We start from the raw sequence: 14,616 nt of genomic DNA on the forward strand, positions 1-14,616 counted from the left end.
GGGGGGAAAATAAAGGGGAAATAAAGGGAAAATGGGGGGGGGAATGGGAGGAAAAAATGAGAAAAATGGGGGGAAAATAAGGGGAAAATGGGGGGAAAATAAGGGGAAAAAAAAGGGAAAATGGGGGGGGGGAATGGGAGGAAAAAATGAGAAAAATGGGGGGAAAATAAGGGGAAAATGGGGGGAAAATAAGGGGGAAAAAAAGGGAAAATGGGGGGGGGGAATGGGAGGAAAAAATGAGAAAAACGGGGGGAAAATAAGGGGGAAATAAAGGGAAAATGGGGGGGGGGATGGGAGGAAAAAATGAGAAAAATGGGGGGAAAATAAGGGGAAAATGGGGGGAAAATAAGGGGAAAAAAAAGGGAAAATTGGGGGGGAATGGGAGGAAAAAATGAGAAAAATGGGGGGAAAATAAAGGGGAAATAAAGGGAAAATAGGGGGGGAAATGGGAGGAAAAAATGAGAAAAATGGGGGGAAAATAAGGGGAAAATGGGGGGAAATAAGGGGAAAAAAAAGGGAAAATTGGGGGGGGAATGGGAGGAAAAAATGAGAAAAATGGGGGAAAATAAAGGGGAAATAAAGGGAAAATGGGGGGGGGAATGGGAGGAAAAAATGAGGAAAAATGGGGGGAAATAAGGGGAAATAAAGGGAAAATGGGGGGGAAATGGGAGGAAAAAATGAGAAAACGGAGGGAAAATAAAGGGGAAATAAAGGGAAATGGGGGGGGGGGAATGGGAGGAAAAAATGAGAAAAATGGGGGGGAAATAAGGGAAAATAAAGGGAAAATGGGGGGGGGAGAATGGGAGGAAAATAAGGGGAAGATGGGGGGAAAATGAGTGGGAAAATGGGGGGGGGAAATGGGGGAAAAAATGAGAAAAAATGGGGGAAAATAAGGAGAAAAATGGGGGGAAAATTAAGGGAAAATGGGGGGAAAATGAGAAAAAAAATGGGAGTAAAATAAGGGGAAAATGGGGGGGGAATGGGGGGGAAATGGGGCAAAATAAAGGGAAAATGGAAAAATGAGAAAAAAACGGGAGCAAAATAAGGGGAAAATGGGGGAAAAAATGAGGGAAAATAAAGGGAAAATGGGGGGAAAACGAGAAAAACTAGAAAAACTGCGGGTTTTGGTGGTTTTTCTTTTGGATTTTGGGGTGATTTGGGCCATTTCTCACCGTTGAGGCAGTAGCTTGGGCTCGCAGCGATCGGCGCGCCGCTCGCAGTTGGAGCCGCGGAAGCCGGGCGGGTTTGGGGGTTTTTTGGGTGATTTTTTTGGGATTTTTTGGGTTATTTTTTGGGCAGGTTTTTGGGTTAATTTAGGGGTATTTTGGGCCGTTTCTCACCGTTGAGGCAGTAGCTGGGCTCGCAGCGATCGGCGCGCCGCTCGCAGTTGGAGCCGCGGAAGCCGGGCGGGCAGCGGCAGCTGTACCCGGGGGTCCCGGGGGGGGTCCCGGGGGGGCTCCCGGGGGTCCCGGGCCGGGGGTCGGGGGGCGCAGGCGCCGCCGTTGAAGCAGGGCCCGAGGGCACAGGGGGAGGGGGGCACCTCGGGCAGGGGGAACGGGACCCCCGGGACCCCCGGGAGGGGCTCTGGGACCCCCGGGACCCCCGGGACCATCGGGAGATGGGCTGAGACCCCCGGGACCAACGAGAGGGGCTCCGGGACCCCCGGGACAGGATCTGAGACCCCCGGGAGGGGCTCCGGGACCCCCGGGACCCCTGGGACCATCGGGAGATGGGCTGAGACCCCCGGGACCAACGAGAGGGGCTCCGGGACCCCCGGGACGGGATCTGAGACCCCCGGGAGGGGCTCCGGGACCCCCGGGACCCCTGGGACCATCGGGAGATGGGCTGAGACCCCCGGGACCAACGAGAGGGGCTCCGGGACCCCCGGGACAGGATCTGAGACCCCCGGGAGGGGCTCTGGGACCCCTGGGAGGGGCTCCGGGACCCCCGGGACCATCGGGAGATGGGCTGAGACCCCCGGGACCAACGAGAGGGGCTCTGAGACCCTCGGGAGGGGCTCCGGGACCTTTGGGACCCCCAGAAGAGGCTCTGGGACCCCCGGGATATGAGCTGAGACCCCCGGGAGGGGCTCTGGCACCTTCAGGAGGGGCTTTGGGACCCCTGGGAGTGGGTCTGGGACCTTCGGGACCCCCGGGAGGGGCTCTGGGACCCCCGGGACCCCCAGGATGGCACCGGGGACCCCCGGGAGATGGGCTGAGACCCCCGGGACGGCATCAGGGACCCCCGGGAGGGGCTCTGGGACCCCCGGGACCCCCAGGACGGCACCAGGGACCCCCGGGAGGGGCGAGGACGGGGACGGGGCTCTGGGGGTCGCCACCGGGACCACCGGGGCCGCTGACGGAGGGTCCGGGACCACCCCCGGGACCCCCGGGACCCCCGGGACGTGGCAGCCGCTGCCGGGACCCTGCGGGGACAGAGGCGTTACCGGAATGGGGGGATCCGGGGGGTCCTGGGGGGGTTTTGGGTGGGGGTCTCCGGGGGGGGGGGGGGTCGCACTCACCGCGCAGCCGCCGCCGGTGGTGCCGCAGGGGCTGGGGGGGGCGCAGGGACCCCCCCGACACCGCCCTGGGGGGACAAGGGGGGGGGGGGGGGGGGGGTCAGAGACCCCCAGAGCCGTGGGGGGGTCGGGGGACCCCCAAACCCGCGGGGGGGGTCCCAAGGAGGGGATTTGGGGTTCATTTTTGGGGGGTTTCGGGGATGTTTTTGGGGGGTTTCGGGTTATTTTTGGGGGGGGTTCAGGTTATTTTTGGGGGCGGGGTTGGGGTATTTTTTGGGGTGGTCTCAGGTTATTTTTGGGGGGGGGGGGATTTGGGTATTTTTTGGGGTGGTTTCAGGTTATTTTTTGGGGGGGGGGATTTGGGTATTTTTTGGGGTGGTTTCAGGTTATTTTTGGGGGGGGGTTTGGGTATTTTTGGGGGGGTTCAGGTTATTTTTCGGGGGTATTTCAGGTATTTTTGGGGAGGCGGTTTCAGGTATTTTTTGGGGGGGTGTTTTGGGTAATTCTTGGGGGGGGGGTTCAGGTTATTTTGGGGGTTTTTTTTTTGGGGGGGGGATTTGGGTTATTTTTTGGGTGTGTTTTGGGTTATTTTTGGGGGGGGGGGGGGTCTCAGGTGTTTTTTGGGGTTATTTTTGGGGAGGGGGTTTCACTCACCGGGGGCGCTCCAGCAGCCCCGGGGGGGGGGTCGGCAGCCGCGGGGGGGGCGGGGGGGGGGTCCCGGGTGGGGGAGGGGCAGCGCAGGCGCGCCCCGAAGCGCAGCCCCCCCCCCCCCGCCCCCCCCCCGCCAGGGCCCCCCCGGGCTGAGGCGCGGCCGCGAAACCGCGCGGGCCACGAGGCGCAGGGGGGGGCCTGGGGACAGCGGGGGGGTCAGCACGGCCGGGACCCCCCCGGACACCCCCGGACCCACCCGCGAACCCCCAGACCCAATTCACCCCAAAATCCCCCCCAAAAGCCCCGGGTTTGTCCCCAAATTTCCCCCCCCGAACCCAAATTTCTCCCCCAAAGCCAAAATTTACCCCCAAGACCCCCAAATTTCCCCCTCAAGACCCCAAATTATCCCCCCAAGACCCCCCCCAAATTCCCCCCTAAACCCCAAATTTCCCCCAAGACTCCCAAATTCCCCCCTCAAACCCCAAGACCTCCCCAAGACCCCCAAAATCTGCCCCAAGTCCCAAATTTCTCCCCCAAGACCCCCAAATTCTGCCCTGAGCTCCCAAATTTCTCCCCCCAAACCCCAGATTTCCCCCTCGAGACCCCTCAAATTCCCCCCGGGCCCCAAAATCGCCCCAAGTCCCTGAGCTTTCCCTGCCAACCCCAGATTTCACCCCGAGACCCCCAAATGCCCCCCAGATCCCCCCCAGATCCCCCTCACCGGGGGCGCCGCTCTCCTGCAGCCGCCAGGACTCGACCACGAGCGCGACGCTGCCCTGGGGGGGGCACGGAGAATTTGGGGAGGGGGCTCGGGTTGAGGGGGGGCACGGAGAATTTGGGGAGGGGGCTCGGGTTGAGGGGGGGCACGAGAATTTGGGGAGGGGTCTCGCATCTCGGGGAGGGGTCCCGGATTTTGGGGAGGGGTCTCAGATTGGGGCGGGGGTCTGGGATTTTGGGGAGGGGTCCCCCATTTTGGGATGGGGGTCGCGGATTTAGGGGCGGGGTCCCGCGGATTTAGGGGCGGGGTCTCACCGGCCAATGGAAGGGCAGCGGCAGCCGCAGCACGCGGGGGGGCTCCGGGCGCGGGGGGGGGCCCGGGGGGGCTCTGGGCGACCCCCAGGCCGCAGCCCCTCCCCCCGCCGGGGGGGCGGAGACACAGCCGGAACTGGAGGCGGCACGAGCGGGGGGGCGGGGCCCCGCAGGGACCGCCCCCTCCCGCCCGGGGCCCCGCCCACGCCGAGAGCACGCGCACCTCAAGGACCAGCGAGGGGAGAGCCTGAAGGTACCCGAAATCACCCGAACTTAACCCAAAATCGCACCATAGTCACCCCAAAATCACCCCAAAGTTACACCAAAATCAACCCAAAATCACTCCCAAAATCACACCAAAATTAACCCAAAATCACTCCCAAAATTACACCAAAATCACTCCCAAAATTACACCAAAATTAACCCAAAATCACTCCCAAAATTACACCAAAATCACTCCCAAAATTACACCAAAATTAACCCAAAATCACTCCCAAAATTACACCAAAATCACTCCCAAAATTACACCAAAATCACCCCAAAAATCACCCCCAAATTACCCCAAAATTACACCCCGGGACCCCCGAGGGGCGGGCCCGAAATCCCCCGAAATTGACCCAAAATTGCACCCAAAGGGCGCCGACAGCACGCGCACCTCCAGGACCACCGAGGGGAGAACCTAAAATCACCGAAATTTAACCCAAAATTACACCCAGGGACCCTAAAAACCCCCGAAATTACCCCAAAATTGCACCCGGACCCCCAAAATTAACCCCGAGAGCCCAAAATTACCCCAAAGAGCCCCAAAATGACAGCTGAGACCCCCAAACCGCCCCCAGTGTGCCAAAATCTCCCCCCTCAAGACCCCCAAAATCCTCCCCAAGACCCCAAATTGTCCCCGAGACCCCCAAAGTTACCCCAGAAACCCGAAAATCGCCCCCAGGACCCCCAAAATTGCCCGAAAGATCCCCAAATTTACCTCAGAGAACCCCAAAACGCCCCCCAGGACCCCCCAAAATTCCCCCAAGAGCCCCAAAATTACCCCCAAGAGCCCCCAAATCCCCCCAGCCCCAAATTCAAGCCCAAAACGCCCCCCAGGACCCCCCAAATCCCCCCCAGAGACCCCAAAATTGCCCCCAAGGTCCCCAAAATCCTCCCCAAATGCCCCAAAACCCCCTCGGAGACCCCAAAATCGCCCCCAAAACCCCCCGGGACCCCCAAATCCTCCCCAAAACCCCCCCAAGAGACCCCCAGGACCCCCCAAAGCCCCTCAGGACCCCCCAAAATTCCCCCCAGGACCCCCCCCCCAACTGCGCCCCCCCCTCACCGGGGCGGGGCCGAGGAGGAGGAGGAGGAGGAGGAAGGCCCGGAGGGGGAGGGGCGCCATGGGGGGGTCCCGGGGGTCCCGTCGGGGCCGGGAGCGGCGGGCTCTGAGCCCAGGGACGCCCCCAGACCCATTTAAAGGGGGAAAGCCACGCCCACTTGGGCGGAGCCACGCCCACAACTCCAAAAAAGGCGATTGGGACCCAAAAAAGGGAAAAATCCCTCCCAGACCCGCGAGATTCGGACCCAAAAGCGCCCCAAAAAGGCGAATTCCACCCCAAAAAGCTCCCAAAAAGGGGAGTCCCACCCCAAAAAGCTCCCAAAACCGTGGGGTTTGGCCCCAAAATCTCTCCAAAGAGGGGGATTTAGCCCAAAACTTCCCAAAAATGAGGATTCTGCCCAAAACCTCCCTGAAAGGGGGATTCACCCCCAAAGAGGGGAATTCAGCCTGAAACCTCCCAAAAATGGGGATCCCACCCGAAACCCACCCGAAAAACGGGGATTTAGCCCCAAAAAAGAGGAAATTTTTCCCCAAACCTCCCAAATCCACCCAAAACCGAGAATTCAGCCCCAAACCTCCCAAAAATGGGGATTCAGCTCCAAAAAAGGGGAATTTTGCCCCAAAAATGGGGATTCGACCTCAAAACCTCCCCAAAAAGGAAGATTTAGCCCCAAAAAGGGGGATTTTGCCCCAAAACCTACCAAAACTGTGGAATTTGGCCCCAAAAAGAGGATTCTGCCCCGAAACCTCTCAAACCCACGGGATTCAGCCCCAAAAAAGGGGAATTTTGCCCCAGAAAATGGGGATTCGGCCCCAAACCCACCCCAAAAAGGAGAATTTGGACCCAGAAACGGGGAATTCACCCCAACCCTCCCAATCCCGCGGGGTTTCACCCCAAACTTTCCCCGCGCACCACAGCGCTCCCCGAGCTCCATTTCCGCCTTTATTCGCCCCAAATCGGGGCCGGGACCCCCCCGGACCCCTCCCCCAATCCCCTCCCCCCCCTTCCCCCGCCCGGGGGCGGAGTCCCGCGCAGGTGGAGGCGATGATGTCATCGGTGACGTCATCGGCGACGTCACTGCTGCTTGGAGCGTGGCCAGAGGCGCCCGGCGAGGGAGCCCAGGAAGGCCCCGGGCGGCTTCCGGCCCTGCGCCAGCTCGGCCAGGCGCTGCTGCTCCTCCTGCGCAGGTGCGACAGGTGTGGGACAGGTGTGTGCCCAGGTGTGCCAGGTGTGTGCCAGGTGTGCCCCATAGAACCCCCCAGGTAACCCCTGTGTGTGCCCAACCTCTGCGCCAGCTCGGCCAGGCGCTGCTGCTCCTCCTGCACAGGTGCGACAGGTGTGCCCAGGTGTGCCCAGGTGTGTGCCCAGGTGTATCTCAGGTGCCCCCTAAGGTATGTCAGGTGTGCCCAGGTGTATTTATGGGTGCCCCCAGGTGTGCCCAGGTGTATTTATGGGTGCCCCCAGGTGTGCCCAGGTGTGTGCCCAGCCCCTCCCAGGTGTGCCCAGGTGTATCCCAGGTGCCCCCAGGTGTGCCCAGGTGTATTTATGGGTGCCCCCAGGTGTGCCCAGCCCCTCCCAGGTGTGCCCAGGTGTATCCCAGGTGCCCCCAGGTGTGCCCAGGTGTGCCCAGGTGTATTTATGGGTGCCCCCAGGTGTGCCCAGCCCCTCCCAGGTGTGCCCAGGTGTATCCCAGGTGCCCCCAGGTGTGCCCAGGTGTGTCCCAGGTGTGCCCAGGTGTATTTATGGGTGCCCCCAGGTGTGCCCAGCCCCTCCCAGGTGTGCCCAGGTGTATCCCAGGTGCCCCCAGGTGTGCCCAGGTGTGTTTTCAGGTGCCCCCAGGTGTGCCCAGGTGTGTCCCAGGTGTGCCCAGGTGCCCTCACCTCCTCCAGGCGCGTCCGGCGCCGCAGGAACGCCGCCAGGGGATCGTCCTCGTGGGAATAATTCTGCAGCACCGAGCGCACGTCCTCCACCCCGCTGAGGGCGATGGCTGCGGGATTTGGGGTGAAATTGGGGCGTTTTGGGTAAAATTGGGGATTTTGGGTGGAAATGGGGACTTTTGGGGGGATTTTGGGTGGGTTTGGGGGGATTTGGGGGGGTTCGTCCTCACTGCAGTCCCGAGCGCACGTCCTCCACCCCGCTGAGGGCGATGGCTGCGGCATTTGGGGTGGAATTGGGGCGTTTTGGGTAAAATTTGGAGATTTGGGAGATTCTGGGGTGGAACTGGGGGAATTTGAGGTGGATTTTAGGTACCTGATATGGATTTGGGGTGAATTTAGGGATTTGGGGTGAAATCGGGGGGGATTTTGGGGCATTTTGGGTGCAATCCAGGGATTTTGGGGATTCTGGGTGCCTCGGGGCAATTTGGGGAAAAACTGGGGGATTTGGGGGGCATTTAGGGGTGATTTGTGTTGGGTTTTGGGGATTTGGGGATTTCAAGGGATTTGGGGTAGATCTTCAGGATTTGGGGTGGATTCCAGGCGGATTTTGGGGGAATTTTAGGGATTTTGAGTGGTTCAAATGGGTTTTGGTGAGTTCCGGGTGGGTTTGGGTCAATCTGGGTTAATTCTGGGTGGGTTTCAATGGATTTTGGGTGGGTTTAAGGGCATTTCGGGGTGGTTTTGGGGCTGTTTCACGCACTTTTGAGGAAGGCAGCGAGGTCGAAGAGCGCCCGGTCCTCGGAGCCGCTGGGGTTTGGGTGGGTTTGGATGGATTTGGGGTGGGTTTAGGTGGGTTTGGTGAGTTCTGGGTGGGTTTTGATGGATTTTGGGTGGGTTTAAGGGCATTTCGGGGTGGTTTTGGGGCTGTTTCACGCACTTTTGAGGAAGGCAGCGAGGTCGAAGAGCGCCCGGTCCTCGGAGCCGCCGTCCCAGCGCGGCAGCGCCAGCCCGTTGTGGGGCTGCAGCCGGAACGAGTCCCGGCGCCAGTCCACGACCACCACGCGCGCCGGGTCGCGGTTCAGGCACGAGATATCCTGCAAGAAAACCCAAAATCCGGGATTCCCACCCCAAAATATGGGGGTGTAACCCAAAACCCGGGGTTCCCGCCCCAAAACCCGCGATTCCCACCCCAAAACGAGTCCCGGCGCCAATCCACGACCACCACGCGCCGGGTCGCGGTTCAGGCACGAGATATCCTGTGAAATGACCCAAAATCCGGGATTTTCACCCCCAAAATCTGGGGTTTTCATCCCCAAATCTGGGGTTTTCACCCCAAAACGAGGGGCTGGGGTTAGGGATTGTGGAATGACCCAAAATGTGGGATTTTCACTCCCAAATCTGGGGTTTTCACCCCAAAACGAGGGGCTGGGGTTAGGAATTGTGGAATGACCCAAAATCCGGGATTTTCACCCCCAAAATATGGGGTTTTCACCCCAAAATGAGGGGCTGGGGTCAGGGATTGTGGAATGACCCAAAATCTGGGATTTTCACCCCAAAATCCATGACCACCACCCGCGCCGGGTCTCGGTTCAGTCACGAGATATCCTACAAGGAGACACCCCAAAATCGGGGATTTTCACCCCAAAACGAGGGGCTGTGGTTAGGGAGTATGGAGTGACCCAAAATGGGGGTTTTTCGCCCCAAAACGAGAGCCCACCTTGACGTGGTGCCCGTCCATGTAGCGCGTGGCGTCGCGGAAGAGCCGGTAGGACACGAAGCCGTGCGGGTCGATGCTGTCGATCAGCGGGAACGCCGTCTGCGGGGGTTTTGGGGTTAATTCTGGCGGTTTTGGGTCATTTCGGGCAGTCTGGGGTTATTTCTGGGGATTTGGGGCCGTTTCTGGTGGTTTGGGGGTCGTTTCTGGTGGTTTTGGGTCATTTCTGGCGGTTTTGGGGCACCCCGGGTTGTCCCCAGTCCGTCCTGGCAGCGTCCCCAAAAACCCACAAAGTGGCCCCAAAATGCAGCCAGCTTTTCTGTGGTTTTGGGGTGGTTTTCTGGGATTTTGGGGTCTTTTTTTGGGAGGTTTTTGTACTGGTTTTGGGGCTGTTTTGGGGCTGTTCTTTGGGAGATTTTGGGCTGCCTTTGGGGTAATTTTTTGGGAGGTTTTGGGGTGGTTTTGGGGTGTTTTTTGGAGGGTTTTGGGCTGAGTTCGGGGTGTTTTTTTGGGGATTTAATGGTGCTTTTGGGGTGGTTTTCAGGTGATCTTTTGGGGGGTTTTGGAGTGTTTTTGGCTGTTTTTTTGGAGGGGTTTTGGGCTGATTTTTTGGGAGGTTTTGGGGTGGTTTTGGGGGGGATTTTTTGTGGGGTTTTAGGGTGGTTTTGGGGTGATTGCCAGGGTGGTTTTGGGCTGGGGTTGGAGTATTTTTGGGGGGTTTTGGGGTGGTTTTTGAGTGTTTTTTTTGGGGGGTTTAATGGTGGTTTTGGGGGCATTTTTGGGATGGTTTTGGCTGTTTTTTTGGAGGGGTTTTGGGCTCGTTTTGGGCTGATTTTTTGGGGGATTTTGGGGTGGTTTTTTGGGGGATTTTGGGGTGGTTTATTCGGGAGTTTTGTACTGGTTTTGGGATGGTTTTTGTGTTGGTTTTTGGGGGGTTTTAGGCCGTTGTTTTGGGGCGTTTTGGGATGTTTTTTGGGGGGATTTCAGACTGGTTTTGCAGTCCCTTTTCAGAGACATCTTGGGCAATCCCTGAACCATCGAGCTCCCTAAAAAAAACCCCAAAATCCCCCAAAATTTCCCCCCAATTCCCCCAAACCCCCCCAAAGCCCCAAAATGCCCCGAATTGCCCCCAGAGCCCCTCACCATGCCGGTCTCCGAGGTGAACACGACAATCTCGTAGAGCGGCGCCAGCTGCTGCAGGAGGTGCTCGATGCCCGGGCGCTTCTTGAACCTCCAGCCCGTCACCAGCTGCGTTTGGGGCAAATTCCCGGGGTTTTGGGCAAATTACAGCGGTTTGGGGCAAGTTACGGTGGTTTGGGGCAAATTACGGCGGTTTGGGGCGAATTCCGGTGGTTTTGGGCAAATTCCGGTAGTTTGGGGCAGATTTGGGGTATTTTTAGGCTGGGTTTTATTGGGGTTTTTTTTGGGTTTTTAGCTGTTTTTGGGGATTTGGGGGTTTTGGTGGTTTTGGGGTGAATTGTGGGGATTTTGGGGTCGCTCGGGGTGCAGCAGGAGCCCCGTGAGCTCTGTGACATTTCTGGGGTTTCTGGGCTGGTTTTAGGCTGGGTTTTTGGGTTTTTTTGGGGGGGATTTTAGCCATTTTTGGGGGATTTTTGGATTGTGGTGTTTTTGGGGTGAATCGCGGGGGTTTTGGGGTCGCTCACCGACCACTCGGGGTGCAGCAGGACCCCCGTGAGCTCGATCACCAGCGTGTAGGGCGGTTGGTAGTACGGCTCCCGCAGCGGGTCCGGCAGCAGCTTGGGGCTGGTGGGCTCGATGATCATCTGGGGAGGGAGACCCCCAAAACGGGGAGAGAAACCCCAAAACTGGGACAGGAACCCCAAAACGGGGAGAGAAACCCCAAAACTGGGACAGGAACCCCAAAATGGGGAGAGAAACCCCAAAATTGGGACAGGAACCCCAAAACTGGGACAGGAACCCCAAAACGGGGAGAGAAACCCCAAAATTGGGACAGGAACCCCAAAATGGGCACAGGGACCCCAAAACGGGGAGAGAAACCCCCAAATGGGGACATTGGGGACCCCAAAATGGGCACAGGGACCCCTCCAAATGGGGACAGGGGCAGCAGCTTGGGGCTGGTGGGCTCGATGATCATCTGGGGAGGGGGACAGGGACCCCCAAATTGGGGAGAGAAACCCCAAAATTGGGACATTGGGGACATTGGGGACCCCCCCATGGGGACAGGGACCCCCAAAATGGGGACAGGGACCCCAAAATTGGGACATTGGGTATATTGGGGACACCCAAAAGGGGGACAGGGACCCCAAAGTCGAGGTCACCCCCCTCCCCAATTGCCCCAGGAGCCCCCACCCCCTCATCCCCTTCCCCAACCCCGGGGACCCCCTGGGAACCCCCAAATCCCCCCAGGACCCCCTCCAGAGCCTCAGGACCCCCCAAATCCCCCCAGGACCCCCCAAATCCCCCCCGGGACCCCCCAAACCCCCCTGCCCCGCCTCACCTGTCTGTAGTCCTTGAAGTATTTGTAGGTTCTGCGCAGGTGCCGGATCCCCACCGGGTCTGGGGGAGCCCCCGTGAGACCCCAGAGGGACAGGAGAGACCCCAGACCCACAAAAAGGGACAGAGGGGACAGGGACACCCCCAGAGACCCCCAAAAAGGGACAGGAGAGACCCCAGACCCACAAAAAGGGACAGGGACACCCCCAGACCCACAAAAAGGGACAGGAGAGACCCCAGACCCACAAAAAGGGACAGAGGGGACAGGGACATCCCCAGAGACCCCCAGAAAGGGACAGGAGAGACCCCAGACCCACAAAAAGGGACAGAGACCCCCCAAAAAGGGACAGGGACCCCCCCCAGAGGGACAGGGACCCCCCAAAAAGGGACAGGGACACCCCCAGACCCCCAAAAAGGGACAGAGGGGACAGGGACCCCCAAGAACCTCCCCAAAAGGGACAGGGACCCCCCCCAGACCCCTCCCCAAAGAGACAGAGGGGGACAGGGACCCCCCAGAAAGGGACAGGGACACCCCCAGACCCACAAAAAGGGACAGGGACCCCCCAAAAAGGGACAGGGACCCCCCAAAAAGGGACAGGGACCCCCCAAAAAGGGACAGGGACACCCCCAGACCCACAAAAAGGGACAGGGACCCCCCAGAAAGGGACAGGGACACGCAGAGGGGACAGGGACCCCTCCCCCCCTCCCCTTTTGGGTCACACCGGGTGTGAAAGGGACGGGGGTGGCACCGAGGGGACAATGAGGGGACAATGGCAGAGGCAATTGGGGGGACACTGAGGGTGGCACCGAGGGGACAATGAGGGGACACTGAGGGGACATTGGGGCGGCACCAAGGGGACAAACGGCACCGGGATGGGGACACCGAGGGGACAATGGGGGTGGTGGCACCGAGGGGACAATGAGGGGACATTGGGGGTGGCATTGAGGGCGTGGTGACACTGAGGGGGACACAGGGGACACTGAGGGTGGCAATGGGGGGACATTGGGGGCGGTGGCACTGTCACCTCCCCTGTCCCCTCCCGGGGTCACTCACCGTTGTCAAACTCGTCGGGGATCTGTGGGGACACAGAGGGGACAGAGAGGGGACATTGGGGGGACATTGGGGAGACAGAGAGGGGACAATGAGGGGACAATGAGGGGACATTGGGGGGACATTGGGGGGACAGAGAGGGGACAGAGAGGGGACAGAGAGGGGACATTGGGGGGACATTGAGGGGACAATGAGGGGACAATGAGGGGACAGTGAGGGGACATTGGGGGGACAGTGAGGGGACATTGGGGGGACATTGGGGGGACAGTGAGGGGACATTGGGGGGACAGTGAGGGGACAGTGAGGGGACAGAGAGGGGACAGTGAGGGGACATTGGGGGGACAGAGAGGGTACAATGAGGGGACATTTTGGGAGGACATTTTGAGGACATTGTGGGGACATTGGGAGGACATTTTGGGGACATTTCGATGACATTTTGGGGGGACCCCGAGGGGACACAAAGGGGACACAAAAGGGACACAGAGGGGACAGGGCCAGCCCGGGGACGGTGACAATTCACACGGAGGTGACACCGAGCCCCTCACGTCCTGTTGTCCCCTCCCCCGGGCCATTGTCACCCGCTGCCACCCCCTTTGATGTCCCCGCCGGCAGGAAGGGGATGGGGTGACAAAAAAGGGACAGAAGTGACAAAAGTGACAAAAAAGTGACAAAAAAAGAAAGGGACAGAAGTGACAAAGAAGTGACAAAAAAGGGACAAAAAAGTAACAGAAAAGGGACAAAAAAGGGACAAAAGTGACACAAGGACGGCCCCCCCCTCCCCGCTCCCTGTCCTGCCACCCCCTCTGGGGACAACTGGGGACAATTGGGGACAATTGGGGACAATTCTCACCGATGGTCACCGATTGTCCCCATTGTCACACCCCCCCCCCCCCGCTGTCACCTCACCTTGTCCCCGTGCTCGTCCACGGAGTTGCTGCCTGGGGAGGAAATGGGGACACTTGGGGACACCTGGGGACACTTGGGGACATTTTGGGGGACATTTTGGTGACACTTTAAGGGACATTTTTGGGGACATTTTGGGGGAGATTTGTGACACCTTTGGGGACCCTTTTAGGGACACTTTTGGGGACATTTGGGGACATTTTTGGGGACATTCCTGGCGACATTTGGGGATATTTGGGGGACATTTTTGGGGACCCTTTTGAGGACATTTTGGGGGACATTTGGTGACCTTTTTGGGGACCTTTTTGGGGACATTAGTGACCCTTCTGGGAACACTTTTGGGGACACTTTTAGTGACAGTTTTGGGGACATTTTTGGGGACCCTTTTGGGGACATTCTGGGGACCCTTTCGGGGACACTTTTGGGGACATTTTGGGGGACACTTGGTGACCTTTTTGGGGACGTTTTTGGGGACATTAGTGACCCTTCTGGGGACACTTTTGGGGCATGTGGGGACACTGCAGGTGACATTCTGGTGACACCCGGCACTCACCGAACACGTAGAGCACGGCCGCCCCTCCGGCGGCCGCCAGGAGCCCCCCCAGGCGCAGAGCCAGGAGCCGCAGGGAGCCCGGGGAGCCCGGGGAGCCCCGATCCTCATCCTGGGGAGCGGCGCTGGACACCTGGCGACAGGTGAGACCGGTGAGACACGGGACACCTGGTGACACCAGGACACACGCGGGGACACCCAGGGCACGCTCGGGCACACCTGGGCGCACCTGGACGCACCTGAGCGCACCTGGGCACACCGGGTGACCCTCGGGGGTCCCGCAGCCCGCCGGGCCCGCCCCGCCCGCCCCCTGCCCGTGTCCGCACCTGGCGCTGCCGCAGCCGCTCCCGCAGCACCGCGGCCGTGTCGGAGCCTGCGGCGGGGCCGTTTAGGGCGCGGCGGGGCCCGGAGGGCGGCGCGGGGGTCCCGGGAGTCCCGGGGGTCGCGGCCCGGGCCCGCCGCAGCCCCCAGGCCGCCGCTCGGGCCGCCATGGACGCCGCCATGCTGCTGTACGGCAACGCGC

At 59.9% G+C, this 14,616-nt stretch overlaps 1 protein-coding gene across 1 annotated transcript; it reads right to left on the minus strand.

The window, feature by feature from the left end:
• Positions 1-6,514: 6,514 nt before the first annotated feature.
• On the minus strand, positions 6,515-14,616 carry TIMM50 (translocase of inner mitochondrial membrane 50). The gene is made up of 11 exons (XM_058824542.1): positions 14,420-14,616; positions 14,097-14,226; positions 13,547-13,578; positions 12,644-12,665; positions 11,594-11,652; positions 10,779-10,898; positions 10,258-10,362; positions 9,118-9,216; positions 8,338-8,494; positions 7,404-7,510; positions 6,515-6,702 (listed from the first exon to the last, which is right to left on the minus strand). Exons 1-11 carry the CDS (start codon positions 14,594-14,596, stop codon positions 6,598-6,600), a joined length of 1,113 nt encoding a protein of 370 aa, XP_058680525.1. The 5' UTR covers positions 14,597-14,616; the 3' UTR covers positions 6,515-6,597.

This window comes from Ammospiza caudacuta, assembly GCF_027887145.1.
Source record: "Ammospiza caudacuta isolate bAmmCau1 chromosome 35 unlocalized genomic scaffold, bAmmCau1.pri SUPER_35_unloc_1, whole genome shotgun sequence".
Lineage (NCBI taxonomy): Eukaryota > Metazoa > Chordata > Aves > Passeriformes > Passerellidae > Ammospiza > Ammospiza caudacuta.

What these genes read in the sequence shown, in the direction of transcription:
- TIMM50 (XM_058824542.1), bottom strand. Translation starts at nt 14,596, where the DNA reads ATGGCGGCGTCCATGGCGGCCCGAGCGGCGGCCTGGGGGCTGCGGCGG. An exon ending in ACTTCAAGGACTACAGACAG is followed by an intron (nt 10,899 to 11,593) that starts GTGAGGCGGGGC and finishes CTCCCTCCCCAG; the next exon opens with ATGATCATCGAGCCCACCAG. An exon ending in GCCGGACGCGCCTGGAGGAG is followed by an intron (nt 6,703 to 7,403) that starts GTGAGGGCACCT and finishes GCACCTGCGCAG; the next exon opens with GAGGAGCAGCAGCGCCTGGC.